The sequence below is a fragment of the Hirundo rustica genome, unplaced genomic scaffold (assembly GCF_015227805.2).
Source record: "Hirundo rustica isolate bHirRus1 unplaced genomic scaffold, bHirRus1.pri.v3 unplaced_BUSCO_339203at7742, whole genome shotgun sequence".
Classification (NCBI taxonomy): Eukaryota; Metazoa; Chordata; class Aves; order Passeriformes; family Hirundinidae; genus Hirundo; species Hirundo rustica.
In genome coordinates, this window is record NW_026690724.1 from 74,348 (window position 1) to 91,389 (window position 17,042).

Genomic DNA, 17,042 nt, shown 5'->3' on the forward strand with positions numbered 1-17,042 from the left:
GGCCCCCCCGGACCTTCCAAAGATCCCCCCGACTCCCACAGAACCCCCCCCCCCCCGGCCCTCACAGGCCCCCCCGGACCTTCCAAAGATCCCCCCGACTCCCACAGACCCCCCCCAGCCCTCACAGACCCCCCCCCCCCCCGACCCCCACAGACCTGCCAGGCCCTCATAGACACCCCCACCTCGACCCCCACAACAGCCCCCCCGACTATTACGGCCCCCCCGGCCCTTCCAAAGCCCCTCCCCTCATCGAGCCCCCCCCCCATTCAGCTCCCCTCACCCCCCCCCCCCAAACCCCTCCTTCCCCCGCTCCCCAAAAATCACACACCATCTCCTCGAGAGCATTTAATCCCCTCCGGCCCCGCCGTCAGAGACCCCAGGACGGGCTGCGCCCCCCCGCCCCGCTCCTGCCGGGGGGTCACCGCGTAGATCTCGATGTCCCCCTCCGGTTCTCGCCGCAGCAGCTGCACCCGAAAAAACGGGGGCAACATCTGGCGGAAGAAAACGGGAGGCGCCGGCGTCGCCCCCCCGCAGGCGGGCGCTGAGCAGCGCCTGGGCCGGGGGCACCACGATGTGCCGCAGGGTGCCAAGGAGCGGGGAGAAGGCTCGGGGGTCGTAGACGATGTCGGAGCCCAGGATGAGGTGGAATTTGGGGGGGAAGCGGCGCTGGTCGCGGCCCCAGCGCAGCGCCCGCACCCGCGGTGCCCCCGCGCCCCCCGGGAAGTTCCGCCGGGCGTTGTCCCGCAGCTGCGGCAGCGCCGGGGGCCGGTCCGTGAGCGTCACCTCCGCCCCTGCACCGGCAGCAGGGGGGTCAGGGAGGGGTACGACCCCATAAGTAAACACCCCCCCCAGACCCAATTAACCGTGGGTCAGCGGTTATTCCCTACCAGACCCACCACCCCAAAATCCAGTGAAACCCCCTTAACACCCCCAAAAAAACCCGAGCCAAAATAAGGGTCACCCCTTCCAACCCACCACCCCAAAATCCCAGTAAAAGCCTGCCCTACACCCCCAAAAAACCCCGAGGCAGACTGAGGGTCACTCCTCGGGTACCCCATCCCAAAATCCCAGTAAAGCCATCCCCCTACATCCTGAAAAACCCGAAACAGAGTGAGGGTCACCCCCCACGGACCCACCACCCTAAATCCCTGTACCCACCCCCCTCAGGATCCCAAAAAACCCCAAGCCAGAATGAAGGTCACCCCTCGGAAACCCCAAAATCCCGGTAAACCCCCCCCAAAAAAAACCCCGAGCCAGAGTGAGGACCACCCCAAACCCTCCCCGACCCCAATAAACCTCGAATCCAAAGGGGATTTAACCACCCGGGCACCCACGGATCCCAATAAACTCCAGGGCTGCTCACACCAGTTTCCAGTTCCGTACTGGGCAGGGGAACGGGGATCCCCCCAACCCACGGGTGCCCCCCCAAGCCCCCCCCGAGCGCCCCCGCACCCAGCATGGCAGCGAAGATGCCCACGATGTCCGGTCCCGGCCCCCAGCTCCAGGACCCGCCGCCCCGCCAGCTGCAGGTTCTGCTCGCCCAGGAACCGGCACAGGGACAGAGCCTGGGGGGCACAAACCGGGGGGCACAAAGGGGGAAACCCAGCCCACGGAGTCCCCCCCCCCTCACCGAGGATCCAAACCCCAACCCCGCCGCTTCTTCCTGTGCCCCCCAGGGACATCCCCACGCCCAGTGACCCCCTCGGTGCGGCCACCACCCGCCCGGGACGGCCAGGACACCTCTTCCCTCCCCATCTTCTCGGGGTGCCCATTCCCGGTGCTCCCCGTGTCCCCCCACCCGGGATCCCCCGCCACCCCATCACCGCCCTCGCCATCGCTCCCGGTGCGCCCGGGATGTCACCTCCCCCTCTCCCGCTGTTCCCGATATCCCCGTCCCCTCGGGATCCCCCGGCTTTCCCCATCCCCCGCCGTTTCCCGGGACCTCACCCTGAACTCGGTGTCCCCGGGATGTCACCTACAGCCCCGGCGGCCGCGGAACTTCCCGGTGCCCGCCCCCCGGTGCCGCTCACCGCTTCCCAGACGGCCCCGGCGGGCCCGAGCCGCGGCCCGTGGTGCTCCGCGATGCGCAGGACGCGCCCGCACAGCCGGAACCGGCGCTGCTCCGGGAAGAACTCGGCGAAGAGCGCGGGGTCGCGGGGGAACACGGGCCCGCAGCGCCCGCTTCTGCTTCTTCTCCTTGCTCCTCTTCCTCTTCCTCTTCCTCTTCCTCTTCCTCTTCCTCTTCCTCTTCCTCTTCCTCTTCCTCTTCCTCTTCCTCTTCCCCGTTCTCTTCCCCCCCTTCCCGCCCCTCCCCGGTCCCCACGTGGCTCCCGGGAGCCGCCATCGTGGAAGGGGCGTGGCCGGGCCGAGCCCCCCGAACCCGATTGGTCGTGTGCTGGCTAAGCCACGCCCCCTCCGCAGGTGATGGGGCTCCGCCCACGGCTCGAGCTCGGGGTGGGGGTCCGGTGTCCCCCGATGTCCCCCGGTGTCCCACAATGTCCCCAGATGTCCCCTTCCCCATCCCGGTGCTCCCCGGTGTCCCCCGATGTCCCCCGTGTCCCCCGGTGTCCCCTTTCCCATCCCGGTGCTCCCCGGTGTCCCCCGGTGCCCCCCGGTGTCCCCCAGTGTCCCCACGCCTGTGTCCTATCTTTATCCCTGGTGGGTCCCTGCTGTCCCTTGCCCTGTCCCTTCCCATCGCGGTGTCCCCTCACATCCCGCGGTTGTCCCCTCACATCCCGCGGTGTCCCCTCACATCCCGCGGTGTCCCTTGCCGTGTCGCCCTGTCCCCTCTTCCGTCCCGGTGTCCCCAGTGTCGCCTGCCCCGTGCTGGTGTCAGCGGGTGGGTCCTAAAGTCCCCTGCCCCATCCCGGTGTCCCCGATGTCCCCAGGCCATCCCTGCTCACCCCCAGCCTCTTTTCTGCCCCATCCTGGTGTCCCCTGTCCCCAGTGTCACCCCCACTCCCAGCCCTGTCCCCAGTGTCACCCCCACGCAGTCCCTCCCAATGCCACCCTGTCCCTCCCTGTCCCTTCAACACCAGTGCCACCAGTGCCACCAGTGCCACCACAGCCCTGACGTCCCTGTCCCCGTGTCCTCGGTCAGGGTGTGCCCCATCCACTTGTCCTCGGTCCCTGCTGTCCGTGTCCCTGTCACACCAGCGTCCCCAGTGCCAGCGTCCCTGTCCCCCTGGTGTCCCCAAATCCCTGCTATTCCCAAGTCCCGGTGTCCCCAGCCCCGGGACCTGGCCCCACGTCCCTCATCCTGATGTCCCCGCTGTCCCTCACCGGTGTCCCCCTGCCCCAGCTCACCCCTGTCCCACTGTCCCCCGGCCGGGTTGGGGACACGGTGCCAGCTTTCCTCCAGTTCCAAACGCCACCCCCGTGCCCCCTCCCGTGTCACCCCCCGCGCCGCTGTCTGTCCTCGTGCGGGCGGTCACAGCGCCGTCCCCGGTAACCGGCGGGGGGGTGACGGGGTGATCCCGGGGTCCCGCGGGGTAATGAACAACCGGGACCCCCCCCGCAGCCGCGTCACCGCCTGCGTCACCGGGTTAATGGTGGCCCTGGTGTCCCCTGGTGTCCCCCGGGGACAGCGCTGGGGCGGAGCGCCCTGGGGGGGTCGGGGCGCCCTGGGGGGGTCGGAGCGCCCTGGGGGGGTCGGAGCGCCCTGGAGGGCGGGGGGTCGGTCCCTGCGTCCCCCGTTCCCCTCTGCCCCGAACCGGGCACTCCCCGGCCGGGGCCGTTCCTGGAATCCCCGAAAGGAGCGGACGGGACGGGAAGGGACGGGAAGGGACGGGCGGGTCTGGCCCCACATTGCTCAACGCCCCCCCGACCCCCCCCCCGACACCCCCGGGGGTTCCCAGAAATCGCTCCCGGCTTGGCCGCAGCCGAATTCCCCAAACGGCCCCGAGCGGGAAGAGCCCGCGGAGGAGGGGACGGAACTGGGAACACTGGGGAGACTGGAGGACTGGGGGACTGGGGGGGAGTGGGGGAATTGGGGGGACTGGGGGGGGACTGGGGGAACTGGGAGGAGTGGGGGGAGTGGGGGAACTGGGAACACTGGGGGACTGGGGGGACTGGGGGGAGTGGGGGGAGTGGGGGGAGTGGGGGAACTGGGAACACTGGGGGGACTGGGGGAATTGGGGGGACTGGGGGGACTGGGGAACTGGGGGGGGGACTGGGGGAACTGGGGGAACTGGGAACACTGGGGGGACTGGGGGACTGGGAACACTGTGGGGACTGGGAGGACTGGGAACACTGGGAGGACTGGGAACATTGGGGGACTTGGGGGACTGGGAACACTGGGAGGACTGGGGGGACTGGGAAGACTGGGAGGACTGGGGGACCTGGGAACGCTGGGGGGACTTGGGGACACTGTGGGAACTGGGAGCACTGGGGGGACTGTGGGGGGCTGTGGGGCGCTGGAGGACACTGCGGGGTTCGGGGGGACTCAGGGGCACTGTGGGGACTGAGGGTAGTGGGGAGCACCGGGAAACTGGGGGCACTGGAAGCACTGGGGGGGCACCTGGGGCACTGGAGGCACTGGAAGCAGTGGGAACACTGGGGACATCGCGGGGCACTGGGAGTACTGGGGAGCACTGGGAGTGCCCGGCTGGGTGCTGTGGGGGCGCTGGGAGCACTGGGGGGAACTGGGGGTACTGGGGTGCACTGGGGGGAACTGGGAGGACTGGGGGGAAACTGGGAACACTGGGGAAAACTGGAGCACGGAGGAGGGCCACTGGGAAGGAACGCTGGGGCACTGGGGGGTACTGAGGAGAGGCACTGGGGGGCACTGGCAGCAATGGGGTGCACTGGGGAGGGGCACTGGGGGGAACTGGGAGCGCTGGGCGGTATTGGGGAGGGGCACTGGGGAGTACTGGGGAGGGGCACTGGGGGGAACTGGGAGCGCTGGGCGGTATTGGGGAGGGGCACTGGGAGTACTGGGGAGGGGCACTGGGGGGCATTGGGAGCACTGGGGAGGGGCACTGGGAACACTGAGGGGCACTGGGAGCACTGGGAGCACTGGGGAGGGCACTGGGAGCACTGGGGGGCATTGGGAGCAGTGGGGAGGGGCACTGGGAGCACTGGGGGGCACTGGGAGCACTGGGGAGGGGCACTGGGAGCACTGGGGGGCACTGGGAGCACTGGGGAGGGGCACTGGGAGCACTGGGGGGCACTGGGAGCACTGGGGAGGGGCACTGGGAGCACTGGGGGGCACTGGGAGCACTGGGGAGGGGCACTGGGAGCACTGGGGGCACTGGGAGCACTGGGAGGGGGCTGGCCGACAGGGGGCGCTATGAGCTCGGGGGGGGGCAGCCGATGCGCGCCCCGCTGGCACGCTGCGCGTGACGTCACAACCCCGCGCCGCTCTGTGACGTCACAATGCCCGCGCCGCGCGGTGCTGCCATGGCGGCGGAGGAGGAGGAGGCCCCGGTGCCGCCCCAGAAGCGCTTCTACCGCCAGCGCGCGCACTCAAACCCGCTGGCCGATCACACCCTGCGCTAGTGAGTGCGGGCAGCCCCGGGAAGCGCCCGGGACCCGTCCGGAAACCCCCCCGGTAACAGCCGGGCCGGGTCCCGGCGCCGTCCCTGCGCCCGCATCGGGACCCCCCCGGGCCGGGACCCGTGGGACCCCCGCCATGGCCCCGCCTGGCACCGCCGGTAACCTGGCCGCCCCCGGGAACAGCGGGGCTCGATCCCTCCTCACTCCCCATCCGCTCCCGGTCACACCGAGCCGTCGTCCCCCCCCTCGGTGAGGCGGTCCCGGCCCTCTCCCGGTGCCGCCGCTCCGCTTCCCGGCAGGGCAGTAACAACCCCGCGGTGCCCGCAGCCCTGCCCGCCCTCAGGACATGGACTGGGCCTCGCTCTTCCCGACTTTCTTTCCTCCCGACGCCCCCCTGGGACCCCCCCGGCCCGCGTGGAGTTCGCAGACGTGGGGTGCGGCTACGGGGGGCTGCTGGGTGAGCACGGGGGGCGCACCGGCGGCGGCCGCCTGAGGGGTGGGGAGCGGGCAGGGGGCGGGGGGCGAGGAGGTTCCGGGGTGGGTGAGGAGGGGTCTCACGGCCCGCCCGACCCCCGCAGTGGCGCTGGCGGAGCGCTTCCCGCAGACGCTGTCGCTGGGGCTGGAGCTGCGGGGGAAAGTGGCCGCGTTCACCCGCGCACGGATCCGGGCGCTGCGGGCGGCTCAGCCCGGCCGCTTCGGCAACGTGGCCTGCGTGAGGGGCAACGCCATGAAACACCTGCCCCACTTCTTCCGCCGCGCACAAGTGAGACCCCAAAACCCGCGGCACCCCCCCGCAGATTTCTGAGCTCTCTGAACCAGCACCCCAAAAATCCTCGGGAGCCCGTGGAACACCCGCCCCCCTCCTTCCTCTGGCACCCCCTAAAATACCCCGACCGCCCACTGAACACCCCCCCAGGACCCCCAGAATTCCTTGGGACCCTGCTGAGGACCCCAAATCCTCTCCTGCACGTCCCAGCTGCCTTCCCATGGGACCCCCCTCCGTGCCCCCCTTCCCCTGGCCCAGCCTGCCCTCAGCAGTGGGCTCTGGGGGGCTCAGGGGGGGTCGGTGCTGGTGGGGCATTGACCCCCCCCGTTTCCCCCCCCCCAGCTCTCCAAGCTGTTTTTCCTGTTCCCTGACCCCCATTTCAAGCGCACGAAGCACAAGTGGAGAATCATCAGCCCCGCCATGCTGGCCGAGTACGGCTACGTGCTGCGCCCCGGGGTGAGACCCCCAAACTCCTGGGGGTCCCCGAAACCCCCTGGTACCCCCCCCACACACACCTCCGTGTCCTTGTTGTGGCCCCTGTCCCCCCTCAGGGCTCCCCAATTCCCCCTGATCCTCCCCAGCTCCCTCAGGGGTCTCTGAATTCCTCGGGATTGTGGGTGGGGAGAGGGGTCCAACCTTTCTGGGAGCTTTTGGGGTGTCCCTGATTTTGAGGTCACCCAGGGACTGATGCACACAGGGGGGGACATTGGGGTGTCACGGTGTTTTTGGGGTGCCCGGGGTGGTTTTGGGGTGCCCAGGGCCTGTTGCACACGGGGGGGTTATGAGGTGTCAACGGTGGTTTTGGGGTGCCCGGGGTGGTCTTGGGGTGTCACGGTGGTTTTGGGGTGCCCAGGGCCTGGTGCACATGGTGGTTTTGGGGAGCCCAGGGCCTGTTGCACATGGTGGTTTTGGGGTGCCATGATGGTTTTGGGGTGCCCAGGGCCTGTTGCACATGGTGGTTTTGGGGTGCCCTGGTGTTTTTTGGGGTGCTCAGAGCCTGGTGCACATGATGGTTTTGGGGAGCCCAGGGCCTGTTGCACGTGGTGGTTTTGGGGTGCCATGGTGTTCTTGGGGTGCCCAGAGCCTGGTGCACATGATGGTTTTGGGATGCCATGATGGTTTTGGGGTGTCACAGTGTTTTTGGGGTGTCACGGTGTTTTTGGGGTGTCACGGTGTTTTTTGGGGTGCCCAGGGCCTGGTGTACACGGTGACAGACGTGCCCGAGCTGCACCAGTGGATGGTGCAGCATTTTGGGGAGCACCCCCTGTTTGAGCCCCTGCCCCCTGCCCAGCTGGTGAGAGCAACTTGGGGGGCACTGGGGGGTGATGGGAGCAACTGGGAGGAACTGGGAGTGGTGAAGGGAGCACTGGGGGGCACTGGGAGGAACTGGAGGGTGATGAGAGCAACTGGAGGGTGATGAAAGCAACTGGGGGGTGATGAGAGCATCTGGGGGGCACCGGGGGTGGTGAAGGGGGCACTGGGGGCACTGGGGGGCACCGGGAGTGGTGAAGGGAGCACTGGGGGGGCACTGGGGAGTGATGAGAGCATCTGGGGGGCACCGGGAGTGGTGAAGGGGGCACTGGGGGGCACTGGGGGGCACGGCAGGACATCGGGATTGAGTAGGGGAAACTGGGGGCTAAACCGGGGGGCACTGTGTTACTGGGGGGATACTGGGTGACCGCCCCGGGCTGGCACTGGGGAGGTGGCACAGGGACACTCGGGTGTCCCCGGGGTGTCCCTGATGGCCCGGTGCCACCCCCAGGCCGCGGACCCGCTGGTGCCGCTGCTGCCGACGGTGACGGAGGAAGGACGGAAGGCCGAGCGTGCGGGGCGTCCCCCCTGCTCGGCCGTGTTCCGCCGCCGCCCCGACCCGGCCCGGGGGGACCCTGACCCCGCCCCGGGGGGACCCCGACCCCGCCCCGGGGGGACCCCGACCCGACCCCGGGGGGACCCTGACCCGCGGGGAGGGGCCGGACCCCTCCCTCACACGGCCCCGGCTTGGAATAAAGTCTCAAAGTGTCCCCAAATCCCGGCCCGTGCTGTGTCCCCCGGACCCTCCGCAGCTCGGGGAGAGCGGAGGGGGTCGCACGCCCCTTCCCCACCGCACGGAGGGTGCCAGGAATCGCCCCCCTCCACCTCCAAACGGTGGAGCTTGGAGACGGTTCCTGCCTCAGTTTCCCCATCGCAGAAACTCCCTCCCGCCGGGGGCGGAGAGGGGGGTGACAGTGACATCGCCCCCCCCTCCCCGAAACACACCCGCGGGGGGCTTTCCAGCGGCCCGGCAGCGGAAATTCCCGGGAATCCGGTGCTGGGGAGGAGGGGGGGGCAGCGCTGTGTCCCCCCACCCCGTGTCCCCGGTGGGACCAGCCCCTCCCGCGGGCTGCCCGCGGCGCTGGGAGCACTGGTGGGACTGGGAGTGGGGCACGCGGGGCTGCTGCGCGTGTCCCCTCCCTCCGTGGGGACGGGGACCCCCAAACCCCTCCCAAAATACTGCCCAGCGGGGGTCCCTGTGTCATCGAGGGGGTGCCGGGAGTGTCGCCGGTGGGTTTTGGGGGGTGTCAGCGGCGGGGGGGGGTTTGGGGTCCCTGTGTCGCTCGGGGGTTTAGGGGTGCTGGGCCCGTGTGTCACTGGGGGGTTTGGGGGTGCCCCCGGGGGGTTTTGAGGGTGTCACTGGGTGGGTTTGGGGTCCCTGTGTCCCCGGTGGGCTTGGGGTCCTGTGTCACTGGGTGGGGTTTGGGGTCCCTGTGTGACCGGTGGGTTTGGGGTCTCTGTGCCCCCGGGGGGTTTTGGGGGTGTCACCGGGGGGGGTTGGGATCCTTGTGTCCCCGGTGGGTTTGGGTCTCTGTGCCCCCGGGGGGTTTTGGGGGTGTCACCGGGGCGGGTTTGGGTCCCTGTGTCACTGGGTGGGTTTGGGGTGTCTGTGTCCCCGGGGGTTTTGGGGGTCCTGTGTGACCGGTGGGTTTGGGGTCTCTGTGCCCCGGGGGGTTTTGGGATTGTCACCGGGGCGGGTTTGGGGTCCCTGTGTCCACGTTTTGGGGTCCCTGTGTCCCCGGAGTGGGTTTTGGGGGTCCGGCTCCGTGCGCGCCCCCGCTTCTACCCACGCGTGTGCGCGCGCTGGGGGCGTGGCCATGGTCCCGCCCCCTCCGCGCGCTGATTGGCCCGCGCTCCCCGCTATGCAAATGAGGCCGCGGGGGGCGTGACCGGGCTCGCACCTGGGGGCGTGGCTCGGCTCCCCGCTGGGGGCGGGGTCCCGGCGCGGGAGGCGTTGTCCTCCGCCGAGGGGGCGGGGCCTGTCCCGGTGCACGTGGGCGCTATAAAGCCCCGGCCCGGGGCCCCCCCCGCAGTCGAGGCTCTGCCCCGCGACCCCCCCGGGTCCCCTCCGGTGTCACCTTGTCCCCCCGTGTCCCTCGCCCGCCTCCAGCACCGCCCGTGCCCCGCCCGGGTCCCGCATCCCCGGTGTCACCGGTGCCCTCCTCGCCGTGCCCCCCGTTGCCCCGCCATGCCCCCCAGCCTGCGCCTGCCCGCCCGGGCCGCCCTCCGGTCCCACTCCCTGCCCGAACCGGGGCTCCCCCGGGGTCCCCCAGTCCCCCCCGCTGCCTCCCCGCCGCCCCGCGCCCCGGAGCCCCGGCGCCCCCCGGAGCCCTCCCGCCCCGGGGCCTGGCCGAGATGCCGGGGCCAAGCTCCCCCGCCTTCATCTTCGAGCTGCTGTGCCGAGGAGGGGTGCGCAGGCTGCATGAGATGCAGGTAAATGGGGCTGGGGCACCGGGAACCCCGGGGGTCTCTGACCTCGGGCTTGCAGGAGGCAGGGGGACCCCACCCGCGTTCGAGGGGCATCCTGCTGCCACTGTCCTGGGGTGTGGGGGACCCTGGTGTCACAGCTTGGAGGGGTCAGGGTGCTCCTCAGTGCCACCAGCCCGGGTCTCGGAGGGGACAGGAGGTGCGGAGGGAGGGGACACCGATCTGTGTCCCCGGGGCTGGGTGCGGTTGGGACAGCCCAGGACTTGTGGGGATGGTGCCGGGACCCCGATCTGCTCCGCGGGGCTGGGCACGGGCTGCGGGGGGTGCAGGGATCGGGTCAGGGTCACCCCCGGGGGACGCCAGGACCTCTCCCAGTGCCGCAGCTGCTCCTGTCCCAGCCCGTGTCCCCCTGCAGCCAGCCCGCTGTGACCCCGGGTGACCCCGATCCCCCCTCACCCCAGCCTGGGCTGGTCCCGGTTCGGGTCAGTGCCGGAGGCAGTTGGGCTGGTGCGACCCCACCCGGTTCATTCCCGGTCCCGGTTCGGCCCGGTGCGATCTGCCTGGTTCATGCCCGGTCCCGGTCCCGGTTCCGGTCCGGTGTGATCCCCCCGTGTCCCCACTCAGTTCATGCCGGTTTCCCGTCCGGTGTGACCCCCCCCTTTTCCCCCCCGGTTCATTCCCGGTCCGGTTCGGTGTGATCCCCCCCGTGTCCCCCCCGTTCATTCCCGGTCCCGGTTCCGGTCCGGTGTGACCCCGCCGGGTCCCCCCGGTTAATTCCCGGTTCGGTGTGGACCCCCCCCGTGTCCCCCCGGTTCATTCCCGGTTCCGGTCCGATCCGGTGTGACCCCCCCGTTCCCCCCGGTTCATTCCCGCGTCCCGGTCCGGTCGTCGGTGTGACCACCCCGGTGTCCCCCCCGGTTCATTCCAGGTCCCGGTCCGGTCCGGTGGGTGACCCCCCGGTGTCCCCCCCGTTCATTCCAGGTCCCGGTCCGGTCCGTTTGTGACCCCCCGTGTTGTCCCCCCGGTTCATTCCAGGTCCCGGTCCGGTTCGGTGTGACCCCCCCGGTGTCCCCCCCGGTCATTCCCGGTCCGATCCGGTGTGACCCCCCCGTGTGCCCCCCGGTTCATTCCTGGTTCGGTGTGACCCCCCCGTGTCCCCCCCGTTTCATTCCTGGTTCGGTGTGACCCCTCCCGTGTCCCCCCGGTTCATTCCCGGTTCGGTCCGGTGTGACCCCCCGTGTCCCCCCAGGTCCACGGCCGGGCCCGGTTCGGGCCGCTCTGGAAGGCCCGCTTCGGCCCGGTGCTCACGGTGCACGTCGCCGACCCCGCGCTCGTGGCTCAGGTGCTGCGGCAGGAGGGGCCCGAGCCCAGCCGGGCCCTGAGCTGCCCCTGGAAGGAGCACCGGAGCCTCCGGGGGGTGTCGGGGGGGCTCCTCACCCTGTGAGTGCATTGGGGGGGGCCTCAAGGGGGGGGGGAGTGCCGGGGGGACCCCGCACCGGGGCTGGGGGCTGCCCAGGGGGGGGTGTCTTTGGGCTGGGGTGGGATTGGGGGGGTTCACATTGAGCAGGGGGGGGATCGCACAGGGACCCCCCGTGAGCCGGGGGTGTCCGTACCCCCGGGGGCTCCCCCCGCACCCGTTCCGGGAAGGGCCGTGGGGCGCGGGGGGGGGGGGGGGGGCCCCGGGGTGACTCAGGAGTGATTCAGTCCCCCCCTCCCCCTCCTCCTGCCCCCCACAACCCCCACGCAGGATGTGAGTAACTGCCCGGGGGGAGCCCGGCCCCCGCGTGGGCAGGGGGAGGGACCCCAAAGCCCTGCGCGGCCCCCGCCGTGGGCACGGCGGCTCTCGCGGGTGCCCCTGGTCACACCTGGGGGTGCCCTGCCACCGTGTCCCCCCTGTGCCCCTGACCCCCACCCGTGTCCTGGCATCCCCCATGTCCTCGCCCCTCCCTGTGTCCCTGTCCCCCCCGTTTCTGCGTGTCCCACCTGCCCTGTGACCCGTGACCCGTCCTTCACCCGTGTCCCTCTATCCCCCATCTGTGTCCCTACGCGTCCCCCACGTCCCATCCTCGTCCCCTGTGTCCCTGTCCCCCCCTTTTCTGCGTGTCCCCACCTGCCTGTGACCCGTCCTTCACCCGTGTCCCTCTATCCCCCATCTGTGTCCCTACGCGTCCCCCATGTCCCCACCCTATCCCCTGTGTCCCTGTCCCCTTCCTCCCGCGTGTCCCGTGCCCGGTGTCACCTGCGTCCCTCCCGCGTGTCCCCAGGGAGGGCGAGGGCGTGGCGGGGCCCTCGGCGGCTGCTGGCCCGGGGGCTGCTGCGCCCGGGGCGGCCGAGGCCTTCGCGGGCCCGGTGGCCGCGGCGGTGGCCGAGCTGGTGGCGCGGCTGCGGCGGCGGCTGCGGCGGCAGCACCCCGCGGGGAATCGCGTCCCCGACATCGGCGCCGAGTTCAACCGCTTTCCCTGCCAACATCGAGGGTGAGAGGGGACCCCTCGAGGGGAGGGGGCACCCAAAGGCCGTGACCTCCCGCCGGACCCCCCCCCCGTAGGGCACCCCCAAGGCTCCTTCAATCCCCAGGGCTCCCCACCCCTCATTTTCCCTGTCCCCCAGTGTCCCCAGGGACTCTCGGATCCCCTCTGAGTGTGTCCCCATGGCCTCAGTGTCCCCATGGCCCCAAGGTCCCCATGGCCCCAGTGTCCCCCAGGGACTCTCGGATCCCCCCTCAGTGTCCCCATGGCCTCAGTGTCCCCATGGCCCAAATGTCCCCCATGGCCCCAGTGTCCCAGAGACTCTCAGATCCCCCCCTCAGTGTCCCCATGGCCCAAATGTCCCCATGGCCTCAGTGTCCCCAGGGACTCTTGGATCCCCCCTCAGTGTCCCCATGGCCTCAGTGTCCCCCATGGCCCCAGTGTCCCCCAGGACTCTCGGATCCCCCCTCAGTGTCCCCATGGCCCAAATGTCCCCATGGCCCCAGTGTCCCCAGGGACTCTTGGATCCCCCTCAGTGTCCCCATGGCCTCAGTGTCCCATGGCCCAAATGTCCCCATGGCCTCAGTGTCCCCAGGGACTCTTGGATCCCCCCTCAGTGTCCCCATGGCCTCAGTGTCCCCATGGCCCAAATGTCCCCATGGCCCAAATGTGTCCCCATGGCCTCAGTGTCCCCAGGGACTCGGATCCCCCCTCAGTGTCCCCATGGCCTCAGTGTCCCCGTACCCCACATGTCCCCGTGCCCCACCGCGCCTCTCCTGGGTGCTCTTCTCCTCCCGCCTGGGCTGCCTGGGGGACGCCGGCGAAGCCACCGCGGCCACCGAGTGCGTGATCCGGTGCGTGGGGGCGGTGCTGGCGCTGACGCTGGTGACAATGGCGCTGCCCCGTCCCCTCCTGCGCCTCGTGCCCGCGCCCTTGGACGCCTTCTGCCGCGCCTGGGACCAGCTCTTCGCCTTCGGTGAGGGCACACGGGGGACACCCGAGGGACACCGGGGACATGGGGACACACGAGGGACACGGGGGACACGGGGGGACACGCGAGGGACACGGGGGACACCCGAGGGACACGGGGACACCCGAGGGACACGGGGACGTCACCGCGGGGTCACAGGGACGTCCCGCGGCCGCGGTGACGCTCGCAGCGTGTCCCCACCCAGGGGCTCGGTGACGACGCCCGGACGCGGTGGCACCGACTGACGGGGCGTCTTTGTCCCCAGCAGCAAGGGACACGTGGACCGGCGCGTGGCCGAGGTGGCCTCGCGGGGGCCTCCGGCCGAGGGGGCCGCGTTCGTCACCGACCTGCTGGCCCGGGAGCGCGTCCCCGTCGGCAGCATCTACGGGAACGTCACCGAGCTGCTTGCTGGCCGGGGTGGACACGGTGAGCGGGGTGACGCCCGGCCGCGCCCGTCGTCGCTGCGGGTCCCGCCGGTGTCACCCCACGCCAGCTTCCCCTGTGTCCCCCAGGTGGCCGCACGCTGGCCTGGAGCCTGTACGAGCTGGCACGGAACCCGGCGGCGCAGGCGGCCTGCACCGCGAGCTGGCGGCCGCCGCCGACGGCCGTGACGGTGCCAACCGACGGCGGTGCCACCGCTGCCACCGCGCTTGGCGCTGGCGCCGCCGCGCTGCTTGCGTGCCGTGGTGAAGGAGACGCTCAGGTGACGGGGACACGGGGACAGTGATGGGACGTGCAAACGGGAGGTGAGGGACGTGGGGTTCGGGGACAGAGAGGGACACAGACGTGGGGACACAGATGGGGACATGGGGATGGGGACACAGATGGGACATGGGGGGACACAGATGGGGACATGGGGGGATGGGGACACAGATGGGACACAGATGGGGACGTGGGGATGGGGACAGGGATGTGGATAAAGGTGGGGACAGGACAGGGATGGGGATGGATCATGAGAGGGACAGGGATGGGGACAGGATGAGTTTGGGGATGAAATGGGGACAAGGAGGATGAGGATGGGGACAAGGATGAGGAAGAGGATGAGGATATGGATGAAGGTGGGGCCTGGGATGGGGGGGTGGGGATGAAGATGTGGGTGAAGGCGGGGACAGGAAGGGGACAGGGATGAAGGTGAGGATGGGGACAGGACGAGCACAGGGAGGTGACACCTGGCTGTCCCCCCCCCTGCAGGCTGTACCCCGTCATCCCGGCCAACGCCCCGCGTTGTCTCCGACTGCGACATCCGTGTCGGCGACTACTTGGTGCCGCGCCAGGTGAGCCGCGGGGACCCCCCGGGGGTCCCGGTGCCCCCGAGGCGTCCCCAGGGTGTCCCCCTGACCCCCCGGTGTCCCTGCAGACCCTCATCACCCTGTGCCATTACGCCACGTCCCGCGACAGCCGCTTCTTCCCGGCGCCCGACGCCTTCCGCCCGGAGCGCTGGCTGCGCCACAGGGACACCGGTGACACCCCTGGGGACGCCCCTGGGGACACCCCTGGGGACACCCCTGGGGACACCCCTGGCTCCAGGCACCCCTTTGCCTCTCTGCCCTTCGGCCTCGGCCCTCGCAGCTGCGTCGGGGCGCCGCTTGGCCGAGCTGCAGCTGCACATGGCGCTGGCGCAGGTGGGTGTCCCCGCGATGTCCCTGCAATGTCCCCGTGTCCCCACGGTGTCCCTGCGATGTCCCTCACCCCTCCCTGCTCCCCCAGATCCTGCTGAGTTTCGAGGTGCGGCCGGAGAGCCCGGGGGGGGCCGCGTGCGCCCCATGACCCGCACCCTGCTGGCCCCCGCCGCCCCCATCGGCCTGCGCTTCCTCGAGCGGTGACACCGGGGACACCGAGGGACATCGAGGACACCAGGGACACCAGAGACTCTGGGGACACCGGGGACACCAGAGACACTGAGGACATCAGAGACTCTGGGGACACCAGGAACACTGGGGACACCTGGGACACTGGGGGCACCAAAGACTATGGGGACTCCAGAGACACTGAAGAAACTCAGGACACCAGAGGCTCTGGGGACATGGGGACACCGGGGACACTCAGGACATCAGAGGCTCTGAGGACACCAGGGACATTGGGGACACTCAGGACACCAGAGGCTCTGGGGACACCAGGGACATTCAGGACATCAGAGGCTCTGGGGACATGGGGACACCAGGGACACTCAGGACACCAGAGGCTCTGAGGACACCAGGGACATTGGGGACACCAGAAGCTCTGGGACATGGGGACACCAGGGACATTGGGGACACTCAGGACACCAGAAGCTCTGGGGACATGGGGACACTCAGGACACCAGAGGCTCTGAGGACACCAGGGACACTCAGGACACCAGAGGCTCTGAGGACACCAGGGACACTCAGGACACCAGAAGCTCTGGGGACATGGGGACACCTTGACCCCAGCGGTGTCTTCCCCACCAGCAATGACCCTGAGCCCAGCGGTGGCCTTGACACCCCGGCGTCCCCGACGCCATCGCGTCCCTGAACCTTATGGTGGCCCTGACTCGGTGCCCCTGCCGTGACCTTGACCCCGCGGTGACCTTGACCCCGAGGTGTCCCCCCACCCTGGTGGCCGTCACCCCGCGGTGTCCCCGGAGCCCCGCCGCTCCCCGGCCGGGTTTGGGGTTATTTATCGGCCGATAAAGACTTTTTTTGGTGTTTTTTTTGGGGAATTTCCGAGCTCCGCTCTCCCTTCCCCACCCCCGTGACTCCGCCCCGTGACCCCCCCCGGGCCGGGGGTGGGGGTGGGGGACCCGCCCCGACCTGCCCAGGTGCCCACGGGGGGGGGGGTGAGGTGTGACCCCCCCCGGGGGGCGTGGGGACCCCCCCCGGTCCCGTGCGGGGTTGAACCCGGCCGGGTTGACGTCAGCGCAGGGGACTCTGGACCCTCGTGGGGACCCTGAGGCGCCGAGCGTGGTGACCCCCAACCCCCCCCCAGCCCCCCCGAGGGGCCAGGTAGAGCAGGGGGAGGAAGAGGAGGGGGGGGTCCCGGGGCGGGAGAGTGGGGGCGGGGCTCACCTGGGTTCACCTGGGCTCACCTGGGCACCCCTGGGCCCACCTGAGCTCACCTGGGCACCCCTGAGCTCACCTGGGTTCACCTGGGCTCTCCTGGGCACCCCTGGGCCCACCTAGGTTCACCTGGGCTCACCTGGGCACCCCTAGGCTCACCTGGGCACCCTGGGCCCACCTGAGCTCACCTGGGCACCTCTGAGCTCACCTGGGTTCACCTGGCCACCCCTGGGCACACCCTGGGTTCACCTGGGCACCCCTGAGCTCACCTGGGCACCCCTGGGCTCCCCCCGAGCCCCTGGTGGGTGCTGGGCCCCAGGGGGGGTCTCAGGGGGGTGCAAACAGGGCGGGGGGGGCACACCGCAGTGACGGGGTCACCTGAGGTCAGGAACCTTCTGGAACGGGCCGGGCGAGATCCGGGCCGGGGCGGGGGGGAGGGAGCCCCGGGGATGGGGGAGGGAGGGAGGGCTCGCCCCGCCCCCCGGGACCCCCCAGCTTTGGCAACCCCTCCCTCAAGGCCGGGCCCCCGCGGTTGTGTCACCCCGGTGTCCCCTGTGTCACCCCGGTGTCCCCTGTGCCACCCCGGTGTCCCC

The 17,042-nt window shown here is 70.5% G+C and overlaps 2 protein-coding genes across 2 annotated transcripts; one reads left to right on the forward strand and one right to left on the reverse strand.

The window, feature by feature from the left end:
• Window positions 1-332: 332 nt before the first annotated feature.
• On the reverse strand, window positions 333-2,214 carry LOC120748274 (EEF1A lysine methyltransferase 3-like). The gene is made up of 3 exons (XM_040054400.2): window positions 2,031-2,214; window positions 1,453-1,565; window positions 333-791 (listed from the first exon to the last, which is right to left on the reverse strand). The coding sequence occupies exons 2-3, from the start codon at window positions 1,457-1,459 to the stop codon at window positions 346-348; spliced, it is 453 nt and encodes a 150-aa protein (XP_039910334.2). The 5' UTR covers window positions 1,460-1,565; window positions 2,031-2,214; the 3' UTR covers window positions 333-345.
• Window positions 2,215-5,376: 3,162 nt separating this feature from the next.
• On the forward strand, window positions 5,377-15,258 carry LOC120748275 (25-hydroxyvitamin D-1 alpha hydroxylase, mitochondrial-like). The gene is given in 21 exon segments (XM_058419149.1): window positions 5,377-5,498; window positions 5,824-5,888; window positions 5,891-5,953; window positions 6,075-6,259; window positions 6,605-6,718; window positions 7,455-7,556; window positions 8,025-8,278; window positions 9,847-10,006; window positions 11,250-11,440; window positions 12,265-12,474; window positions 13,182-13,439; window positions 13,701-13,839; window positions 13,841-13,865; window positions 13,948-14,053; window positions 14,055-14,138; window positions 14,627-14,654; window positions 14,656-14,709; window positions 14,793-15,011; window positions 15,013-15,057; window positions 15,143-15,187; window positions 15,190-15,258. Coding segments are annotated over 21 exon segments (2,538 nt in total).
• Window positions 15,259-17,042: the final 1,784 nt, after the last annotated feature.